Consider the following 12,112-nt stretch of genomic DNA (forward strand, 5'->3'; position numbering starts at 1 on the left):
TTAAGAGTACCAGAAAATCTATGACCTATTATTTCTTCAACATTTATTATTACTTATACTTAGTAAAATGGAAGTTTATCTAACACTGATTCCAAAACTCTAGCAACAGAGAGTAAGAATCAACACTACCATGGGCCATCTATTTATACTGTCCACCCCAGGTATTTCCATTTTAATTTAATGTAAAAATAAAATTTCTGGGGCGGCCTAGGTGGCTCAGTTGGTTAAGAGTCTGCCTTCTGCTCAGGTCATTAGCCCACGTCCCAGGATCAAGCCCATAAGACTGAGCATCTGCCTTCGAGTCAGGTCATGATCTCATGGTCCCAGGATTGAGCTTGTGTCATCAGGCTCCATGTTCAGCAGGGAGTCTGCTTCTCCCTTTCTGTCTGCCACTCCCCCTGCTTGTGCTTTCACTCACTCTCTCAAATAAACAAATAAATCTTTAAAAAATAAAATATAATAAAAAGTAAAAACAAAATTTCCTTTTAAAATCAGGAGTAGTGAACTGTGTCATTCTAATGAGGCTTCTATACAGTATCACTGAAGAATTCCTGCATATTTCACAGATGAGAGAAGATGGACAAACATATGAAGCACAACAAAAAAGGATTAAAAATTCAATTAATAAAAGAACCACGGGCTTGGGGCACTTCGGTGGCTGTCGGTTGAGCATCCAACTCTTGGTTTCGGCTCAAGTCATGATCTCATGGGTCCTGGGATCAAGGCCTGTGTTGGGCTCCCTGCTCAGCAGAGAGTCTGCTTAAAGATTCTCTCTCTCCCTTTGCCCCTCCTCCCACTCTCCTGCCCACTCTCTCTCAAATAAATAAATCTTTAAAAAAAAAAAAAAAGAACCATTATATTTGTCACTGACTACTATGTGGTAGTGAATCCATCTGGATATTTCTCTTAGTCCACTAAATAGGATCGAATATTCAATACGGAAAAAGAAAACTAATCAGACATAACTAGTATTTCTGTTTGATCTAATACATGTCATATTTCTATGTATCCCTTGTCATATTCTGAATTTCTGAGGTCTCTTGCTAAAAATAAAATAAAAATAAGGGAAGCTGGAGGCATACAGACAGTGTCTGCAAGAATATACATACAGGTATGACCAAATATTTGCAAATGTAAGTGCAGAAAATAACACCCATGAAGGATTCCTCAGTGCCCGGGACTCTCCCTCATGACCCGTTCCAGGACTCTGCTAGGATTTCAGCTGCACTGTCTTTAAGATTCAGGAACTGAGTAAGTACTTAGCATGCAAACCACATGTGCTAGTAGTATAGAGCCCCCTTTCATAAGTTTCCTCACAGAGAAGCAGAGCTTTCACACATCACTCATCCAGTGTGCTTGCACAGGCAAGCGACCTTCAACAAAAGACACTAAAAAAACTGTCAAGGCTTTATCATAAAGAGAAAATTCATGGAAAAAGAATAAGACAGCTTCTTCAAAAAGAAACCTTTCCAAGTCCATACAGTCAAGATTTCTCCAGAAATAAACAGTTTTTGTTATACTAAAGAACAGCATACGTCACAAAAGTGTAATTTCTATAAATACACTCTTGATGTCGGGCTTTTAATATGCCAAATCACTACCAAAATTGAATTATACCCTCTAATGTTTATCTGGGAAAAGAAAAGAAGAAGCTAACCACAAAAACCACCCAGGAGCTTGACGATCTCTTGTAAAGAGATACCCCGGATCACATTAAGAAGAATCAATCACCCAGTAAACTCAGTGAACCCAGACAATTCAACACTCAGCTGGACAAGAGAATGCAATCAAGCTGACAAACCAGGGAGCAGGAATTCAACCTAAAACTATCTTTTATTTTTGCACCTGACTTATATTCTTTTCATACTTCTTCCCCTCTTATATAAGCCTCTCCAATATAAATTCCATCTTGGGGGACAAGTATCGTTCAACAATTAGTGCGCACTAAAAGTCAGTTATCTTTCGTATCTGTCCACAGATGTCAGAAAAGAACGTCAAACAGAACAGACCACTCTGAGGCTCTGACATCAAGCATCCCGGAAGACATGCGACAAAAACAGATGAAGGATTTACTTGAGAGAACATGTATCTTCTTCACTTATATTGGCACTTCAATGACCAAGTTGATGCCAAAGAACAAAAATTACACTTGTATGCTGCTGTACAAAGCTCAACTTCCCAGGTAGTTGTGCTAGTCTGTCTGTCCTCCTATCTCCCACACTCTCCACCCTTCTCAGACACATGCATTCATGTACAACAACCTAGAAGCAGCAATCCTCTCTGAACCCCACAGACAGCAGTATTTATAGCCATATACACATATAATGCACAGCCCTGAGTATAAGTAATCAATCATTTTCAAGAGACATTCAACTAGTAAGCAAAATGTTCTCCCAATCTGAGATATTAAGCCAGATTTTTTTCAGGAACTAAACTACTTTCTAAGAAAATCCTTCAACACAAACCCATTCAAGTTGTTCACAAAGAGCATGAGGTACATACTCAGGCAGCAACCTACTAAATGTTACCAGGAGACTTGGGGCGGGGGGCAGTGGAAAAGAATGCACCAGCATGTAAAACAGTAACACTTAGGAATAAATCTAACCAAAGAGGTGAAAAACTGAAGTGCTGAAAACTACAAAACATTGTTGAAAGAAATTAAAGAAGACATAAATAAAGACATCCAGTTCATAAACTGGAAGACAATACTCTTTAAAATATCAAAAGTACCCAAAGCAATCTATAGCTTCAATTCCAAAGGTACTTTTGCAGAAATAGAAAAATTCATCCTAAAATTCACATGGAATCTCAAGGGACCCAAATAGTCAAAACAACCTTGAAAAGGAAGAATAAAGTTGGAATACTCATACACCTTGACTTTGAAATGTATAACAAAGCTACAGTAATTAAAACAGTATAGTACTGACATGAGAACAAACATACAGACCAGAGAGTAGAACAGAGGGTACAGAAATAAACCCTTACATATACAGTCAATTCATTTTCAACAATATCGAGAGCATCCTCTTTGGAAAGGACAGTCTTTTTAGAAACTGGTGCTTTATCTACACATAAAAGAATGAAGTTGGACCCTTACACCACACACCAAAATTAACTCAAAAAGGATCACATACCTAAACATTAAAAGCTAAAGCAATAAAACTCCTAGAAGAAAACAAAGAGAAATATCTCCATGAACAATTTGGCAACAATTTCATGGATATAACACCAAAAGCACAGGTAACAAAAGAAAAAAATGGGTACACTGGACTTCATCAAAATTAAGCACCTTTGTGCAACAACAAAAAAAAACTATGAAGAAAGCAAAGACAACCAAGAAAATATTTACAAATATATGCAAATATATTTTGCACGGAAAAGGATTAATATCCAGAATATATAGAGTTCCTTAAAAAAACCTAACAAAAACCCCAAACAAACCAAATGAAAAATAAGCAGAGCATGAATAGACATTTTTCCAAAGAAAAACACATAGCCAGTAAGTATATGAAAAGATGTTCAACATTTTTAGTCATTAGGAAAATGTAAATCAAAACCATAAGATATTCACTTCACACCTACCTTGATGGCTATGGTTAAAAAAAAATAGGAACGGGTGTGGCAAGGATATAGAGAAACTGGAATCATTAAGCACTGCTGGAGGGGTGTAAAATGGTACAGCCACTTTGGAAAGAGTTTTGTGGTTTTTCAAAAAGTAAACATAGAATTATCCTAAGAATCAGAAACTCCATCCTTAGGTATATACCCAAGAGAATGGAAAGCAGACACTTGAACATATATTTGAACACCAATCTTCACAGAGCATTATTCACAATAGCCAAAAGGCGAAACCCATTACAGATGAAGAGATAAACAAAACATGGCATGTACACACAATGGAATATTATTTGGTTATAAAAGCAATGAAATTTTGATATTTGGTAGAACAGGACCTTGAAAATATTATGCTTAGTGAAATAAGTTGATACAGAAGGACAAATATTAATATGATTCCACTTATATGAGGTACTTAATGTAAGCAAATTCACACAGAAAATAGAACAGAGATTACCAGAGTGTGGCTGGGAAAGAGCAAGAGAGTTACTATTTTTAATAGGTATAGAGCTTATGCTGGATGATGAAAAAGTTTTGGGTCTAGATGGTGGTGGCTGTTATAAAACATTCTGAATGTATTTAATGCTGCTGAATTGTACATTTATGAATGGTTAGAATGATAAATATTATGTATAGTTTATCACAATAAAGGAAAAAAAAGGAATTTTTATGTGCACTTTCCTCCATTGATCCTGTTTTGTTCATTGGCCCAAAGCCCTGACAAAAGAAATATGATATTAATCTCAAACTTAAAATGGACCCAAATTAAGAACGTGCTGTATTTCACTATTTATTTTTAATATGAAAAGAAAGTAAAACAATGGGAATTTACTTGAAGTTTATAAGCTTCAGACTTTTTAGCAGAACATTCCATCCAAAATACCAGTGACCTATAACAAAAACTATTCTAAAATAAAAATTATTTGTACAATATGGGGCACCTGGGTGGCTCAGTTGGTTAAGCAACTGCCTTCAGCTTGGGTCATGATCCCAGGGTCCTGGGATCAAGCCCCATGTCAGGCTCTTTACTCTGCAGGGAGCCTGCTTCTCCCTCTCCCTCTGCCTGCTACTCCGCCTGCTTGTGCTCTCTCTCCCTGTCAAATAAATAAATAAAAATAAAAATAAATTATTTGTATAATATTTGAAGATGTGCAGCAATAAATCCTACACCTAAAAAACATCCTTAGGCTGAAACAACTAAGAATCTTCCTATTTACCATTAAACCAAAGATTTTAGAAACTTGTCATCAGGGCATCTCCCAATCATTTTTCCCACAGTAACAAACTTAGTTTACATTCAACAACAGCTGTATGTCTAAAAATACTTTTTCCACTTCAGATATCTAATAAAAAGGTAGATTCCCATTGTTTTACTTTCTTTTCATATTAAAAACAAATAGCGAAATTCAGGGGCACCTCCTGGGTGGTTAAGTGTCCAACTCTTAGTTTTGGCTGAGGTCATGATCTCAGGGTCATGAGATCAAGCCGTGTTGGGCTCTGTGCTCAGCAGGAAATCTGCTTGAGATTCTTTCTCTCCCTCTTCCTCTGCCCCTCTCCCTGCTCTCACACATACACATGCTCTAAGTTAAATAAATAAAAACTTAAAATAGTGAAATTCAACACATTTGTTTTTAGTTACTAACTGTAATTAGTCTCTTACCCACACAAATAGGTAATAGCTTTTCCATAGATCCATCTTCTTCTTTTGTTACTTTTTTTTTTGATATTTCAACAGTTTTCTTGTATCCTTTTTTGGCCTGATCCACCAGAAGCCGAAATTCATTCTGATGTTTTTTACCTAAAATTCAAAAGATCTTCTCAGTAAATAAAGCAAGGACTGTAAAAGCTGTATTTTTGTTATGCTGACATACTGAGTATCAAGACGTGTACAAACTTGCTCAAGACATTCTTGTTGGGGCGCCTGGGTATCTAAGTTATATGTGGGTTAACCATCTGCCTTCAGCTCACATGATGACCCCAGGGTCCTGAAATGAAGTCCCAAGTTGGGCTCCCTGCTCAGCTGGGAGTCTGCTTCTTCCTTTCCCTCTGCCCTCCACCCCCGCTTGCTCACTGGTATACTCTCTCTCTCATAAATAAATAAAATCTTAAAAAAAATCCTTGGGAATCACTTGCAATAAATTTACAAACTGGAAAGCAGAAAAATACATAGAGCTAGGGGTCATGGAAGCCTCTCTTTCTTATCTTCTCCTTTCCTAAGGTACAAACATGGAAACAGGATATTCCTAGTTTGCTACTATAGGTTTTCCCCCCAAACCTCATACTCTGAAAGGCTTTTGATAAAGCACGAAAGATACCACTTTCTTAAATATATCCAAAAGACACCATTCTAACACCCAAGAAACAAAAGAGTACTAACATGAAGAACACTATCTGAGTATAAAAGCAGAAGCCTCCAGGAAAGTTGGATTATAAAAACAAAAGATATCCATTTGGATTCCCTTTCTCCTTCGCATTTCTTGCAAAGATCCCTTTAATATCCCAAAAGATCCCTTTAACATCCACCTCTTACCCCCAATCCACCTTATCTCAGGATATCGTAATTACAACAATCTTAAAAACACCTGCTACTCTTCAAACCCTTCAGATTGTTTTTCAGAGTCCATAGTCTCTGTGGGGGGTGGGAGGTTGGGGAAACCAGGTGGTGGGTATTAGAGAGGGCACGGATTGCATGGAGCACTGGGTGTGGTACAAAAACAATGAATACTGTTATGCTGAAAATAAATTAAAAAAAAAATGATTATAAATAAATAAATAAAACATAACTCAGGTAAAACACTCTTATAAATAAAAAATCAATTTAACATAAAAAAACACCTGCTAGTTTAATAATCTGAAGATAACGTAAGCCTGATTCAATGTCACCATTATTAATGTACATTCATTGACTCAATAAAGATAGCCACGCATTGTTAGAGCACAGCCTTTAGGATGTCTATTTGTGATCCTGAACTATAGTTCAGACAGCTGAGGTTGCACTTGACTTATCTACACCCTCATACACTTAAGTCATGGTTCAAAATGATGTCATAAACCCTGTAAAAATGTATTTTAGAGTCATACTGCAAATAATTCATGTTTTGAGACCATTTTCATCTGGTAACCAACACTTTCCCTGTGGCACAATATTAAGAATAAATGAGTATAAGAAAAAATTTGTGCTTTTATTGAAAACTATGCCTTTCCTAGTGCTACCCTTCCAAGATTCCAGGCATTTGTTGCCTTTGAGCTATGTTACAGTTCTGTAAATTGTAGATAACTGATGGCAACGGAAAATGATTCTTGTCTACAGACATATAAAATCCTGCAGGGCGAAAGGTCAAACTGACTTCCCTCCCCACTGTGGAAGAAGCCAGTCCTCCATTTGCACATTGATTTCAATATTCCTGACCTATAAATGTGACTATACTTTGGACATTAAGGAGAGACTCCTCCTAATCCTAATATATTTATATGTACAGTACATGTAAAACTCCCCATGAAACTGACATGTTGGCTTGGTTAAAATTCCAGCAAAAGAAATCTGGGCTGGCCATAAAAATTATTGGTAAAAGTTAGCTCTTCAGAAATAGGTGAGATCCTACCTAGGAAACAAGCTAGGTGATTTCTTTCAGGTCCTATTTAACTCTGTGCATTTGAGGATAATTATTTTATACTTCCTTCAGCTCCCCAGAGTCAGTGGGAGACCACCACCATCACTATATGATTTCTGTTAGGCAAGGGTAACACAGAACTATGGGGTCTATGAAATTTGGTCAGATCTGGTCTAGGTCTTCTCCCAGGAAGACCGTTGCATACATGGAATTATGGGTGTAAGAATTACTTAAGAAACTTGCTCAAGTAATCTCATTAAGAGTTAAGAAGGCTTAATGACCTTCTCCTCTGAAGTAATAAAAGCCCTGGTTTAAAAGAGATTTTCTCTGTTTGATCTGATTACCCCTACAGCTAGTCTGGAAACCAAAAAGTAAATGGCAGCCACTCCTCTGGCTTTGGCCCAAAGAGTCCAATAACCTCTACACAAAAGATGAACAATGCTAAGAGATTATGACTAATAAAATTGTTCCCATTCATCTCTTCACCTCATTTTAGGAGCTGTGCCATCTGGCAAGGAGTACTTTAGAGTTTAAAATCTCAGTTCTGCTACTTAGATGCCCTGAATTTACCTCTTAAAAATATTAAGTGGCTGAGATAATTGTGGAAGCTGAAGAATAAGCCCCACATTCAACCAACTGATATTCTTCAAGATTTTTAATACTTGAATTCTATCACCCTTTCTGCCTCTCCAAGTCAAGCCCCTCACTCCTTCACCACCCCTTAACTACTTTTTTAGACAAGCTTCTACAGCCAAAGCATCTCTGGATCTGCCCGTGAACCCTGCGGTACACAAGACCAAAGTCAGGCTGTCACAAGAATAGGACAGACTCATCCTCCAAAAGGATGATTCCGAGATACTCACTCAACTACTTTAAGTCACAGAACAAGTTTGGAGTCAGTGTCTCCCAAAGTAAAATCTCATGCATTTTTTTCACCAACCACCTAGGACACCCAAGCATCTAAAACCTGGATGGAGAAGAGAGTAACAGTAATGGCTAACACTCACTAAGGGCATATTCATTTAGCCCTGAACTGACCAGTTTCACTGTAAATTCATGACATAAGCCTAAAATGGGCACTCAACACTGCTGTACAAATTTCTCACCTTTCTCTAGCAAACATTGCTTTACTATTCTCCAAAATGACCATGTCACACTTTTCCAGACCTGCAACACTCCCTTCTCGGCTGGCCTCACACTACTTTGAAAACACAGAAACATTCTTTTTTTTTTTTTTGGAAAACACAGGAACATTCTAACCAGAGCCCTGTCATCTTCCAACTACCATCCCTTCATCTGTGCATATACGCTCTATCTTCCTTGTATTGATTGAGAAGCAACTGTCCTTGCAGCAATTAAATGCCAACACCTGGCCATCTTGGAACCTGTGGAGGTCTGCTGGGAACAGGACTCCTAAAAGGACAAATTGCTCTGGAGGCTGTGGTCCAAGGCCATTTTTGCTGGCTATAAGCCCGGTCTCCGGAACCAGAGGGAACACACAGCTCTTCTTAAAATTAAACGTATTTATGCTAGAGATGAATCTGAACTCTACCTAGGCAAGAGATGTGCTTATGTGTACAAAACAAAGAACACCACAGTGACTGCTGGTGGCAAGCCAAACAAAACCAGAGGAATCAGAGGAAAGGTAACTCGTGCTCATGGAAACAGTTGGCATGGTTCATGCCAAATTCCGAAGCAACTTTCCCGCTATGCCATTGGCCACAGAATCCGTGTGAGGCTGTACCCCTCAAGTATTTAAGGTAATTGGAAAGTAAATAAATAAATGTGTAGATTTATTCTCTTGGGGGGGAAAAAAGCCACGCCCTAAATTACCCTCTGGATTCCATCACTAAGGTTGTCTCAAAAAGACAGCACCTGTGCTTACTTACCCTCTCCCTGTCTCACATCAACAATTTCCTCCTCTTATGCACCCTTCCCGCTGGCATACAAATACACCTGACACTGTTCTGCTAGAAGTGAGAGTGTGGGTTATGAAAACAATTAAGTATAGACCAGCATTTTTTTCTTAATGAAATAATAAGAGTAGTATGGAAAGTGCCAGAGTACATTAAAAATGGCAAGAGTAAGCAACTAAGATGTCCTTCAGTTGTTGAATGGATAAGCTATTAGTACATCCAGACAATGGAATATTATTCAGAACTAAAAAGAAAAGCACCATCAAGTCATGAAAAGACATGGAGAAACTTTAAATGCATATTGCCAAGTGACAGAAGATAATCTGAAAAGACTACGTATTACATGATGGCAAATATGTGACATTCTGGAAAAGGCAAAACTATGCAGGTAATAAAGAGATCAGTGGTTGCCAGGGGTTTGGTAGCAGAGGGTATGAACAGATGAAGCACAAAGGATTCTAAGGGAGTGAAAATACTCTGCAGGATACCTCAGTGATGCATGTCATTGTAACTCTCTCCAACACCAAGAATGAACCCTAAGTACGGACTATGATGTGTCAATGTAGGGTCATCAACTATAACAAGTGTACCCTCTGGTGGGGGTTGTTGATAATGGGAGAAGTCATGCATGTGTAGGCGTGGGGGATATACGGGAACTTTCTTTAACATTTCCCTGCTCTAAAAACATAAAGTCTTATTTAAAAAAGAGAGAGACAGACAAACAGAGAATAGGATGCAATATGGGTGGTTTGGATAAGCATAACTAACAGGCTTTGGAACATATTTATCCCACTACTTATATTTTTTTCAAAGTCACTGAAATTTTGAGAGAAAAATGATAGAAGATAATTTTTTCTAACGTTGGGGGAGGAGGAATGCAAACATCATTTGAAAACATCTCAATACAATCTTTTAAAAAATGAGAAGGGTAAATATTACTTTGTGAAACTTTTATTTCACAATAAATTATCTAATGAATTATATATAAAATATAATCCTCGGGGTGCTGGGTTGGCTCAGTTAGTTAAGCATCTGCCTTTGGCTCAGGTCATATCCTGGGGTCCTGGGATTGAGCCCCATGTCTGACTCCCTGCTCAGTGGCGAGTCTGTTTCTCCCACTCCCTCTGCTGCTCCCCCTGCTTGTGCTCTCACTCTCTCTGACACATTAAAAAAAAAAATCTTTAAAATAAATAAATATAATTCTCACCGTGGGCTGCAGTCAAAAAAGATCTGAAAGCCACTATGTTATCTCCCAACTTGAAAAACAAACAAAACCATCCCTTGACCAACACCCACCTCTAGCTACGCCCTCATTTTTCTGCTCTCCCTGACATAGTAAAACCTCCCGGAAAGGGCTGTCCACCTTAAGTCTCACTTCCTCACCTCCAATGTGTTTCAGCCGACATGGAGTGCTTCTGATGCCTCCTCCCTAATGAAACTGTTCTTGCGGAAGTTAGTGTACCACTTGAGTTGTGAGATGTACTGATGCCTTCCATCTCTTACTCAACCTTCTACAGTAGCATCTGACACAATTCATCATATCTCCTTTCTTGAAACACTTTGTTTTCCTAGATTTTCTGACACCACATCTCGAAGTTCTACTCCTATCTCCAGGCCACTCCTTGAGTTTTCTCCGCTGCCTCCCCATCCATGCTCTACACTCTGAAACAGCAGAATTTCAAGTGCACTGGTTGACTGCTGAAGATCTCTGAGCCTCTTTCAGAGGGCAAATGAGGTTAAAACCTATTTTATTTGCCTTTTTTTTTGTTACACTGACATATGTGTAACAAAAATATTGCACAGACAGTGCAATAGTAATGGTAGATAAAACCGCGAGTGTCTTAGCATAAGCCAAGGAAGTGACCCTGAACTGTACCAGTAATCAGTATATTCTACATGACCATATACCACCCATTTTAAAAAAGTCAATCTTACTTAAGAATATCCTTGATGAAGCAGTAAGAAAATTACTAATCTTGTTAAATTTTGACCCTGGAGTACCTTTTTAATAACCTCAGAGGTAAAATGAGAACTATAACTATAGCACTTCTGCTACATACCCAAAGTGCCCTGCAGAAGCATCTGTGTAATTATTTCAGTTGTGAGCTAAATTAGCCACTTTTTAAATGAACATTATTTTTATTTGAAAGAACAGTAGAAAGACTGTGATTATTCATACTTGGATAATATATTTTCTCAAAAATGAATGAGGGAAGGAAGTTGTCACTTCAGGAAAAACAAGTAACAGTATTTGCTGCCAAATATAAAAGAATAGCTTTCAAGGAAACTCAGAATTTTGGACAACTTGTATCCACCATTTTGTACAACTTCCCATACTTAACTTTTCTGATAAGACTGGTGGTGAGAAAGGGAGACAAACTATATGAGACTCTTAATCTCAGGAAACAAACTAAGGGTTGCTGGAGTGGAGGGAGGTGGGAGGGATGGGATGGCTGTGTGATGGACATTGGGGAGGGTATGTGCTATGGTGAGCACTGTGAATTGTGTAAGGCTGATGAATAACAGACCTGTCCCCCTGAAACAAATAATATATGTTAATTAAAAAAAAAAAAAAAGACTGGTGGTAAAACTAAGGAATGCTATTTTTTACATTATATAATATAAATGCAACATAAACATGCAAACATTTGCAACTCAATGAATCAGTATTTTCCAAATAACCAACAAATGATACTACAAAATCATTCACAGGTAAAAGGTCCATTCAAAGCACATGGCAGACCAGTGGATTTTTACGCAATAGAGGACAGAAACTTCATTAATAGATTTCAAATTCCATTGTAAATAACCTTTCTGAAATAACACTTGCCAAGAATATCCATGATTACCTTAAAAATCTACTGAAATACTTCCCTTTTTCAACTACCTATCTGCATCAGGCTGGATATTTTTAATATACTTTAATAAAAAAAACCACATGGCAACAGTTTAAATGCAGAAGCTCATAGG

At 37.8% G+C, this 12,112-nt stretch overlaps 1 protein-coding gene and 1 pseudogene across 3 annotated transcripts in view; one reads left to right on the forward strand and one right to left on the reverse strand.

Moving 5' to 3' along the window:
- The window catches only part of RAD18 (RAD18 E3 ubiquitin protein ligase), a 99,941-nt gene that overhangs the window by 34,362 nt on the left and 53,467 nt on the right, over nt 1–12,112 (reverse strand). For all 3 annotated transcript variants that reach the window (XM_032841510.1, XM_032841512.1, XM_032841511.1), the window contains exon 10: nt 5,276–5,413. In XM_032841510.1, the coding sequence (XP_032697401.1) occupies nt 5,276–5,413 (138 nt within the window). The remainder of the gene's footprint in view (nt 1–5,275; nt 5,414–12,112) is intronic.
- LOC116857439 lies at nt 8,198–9,034 on the forward strand (annotated as a pseudogene).

The sequence above is a fragment of the Lontra canadensis genome, unplaced genomic scaffold, assembly GCF_010015895.1.
Source record: "Lontra canadensis isolate GAN:19392208 unplaced genomic scaffold, GSC_riverotter_1.0 scaffold124, whole genome shotgun sequence".
NCBI lineage: Eukaryota > Metazoa > Chordata > Mammalia > Carnivora > Mustelidae > Lontra > Lontra canadensis.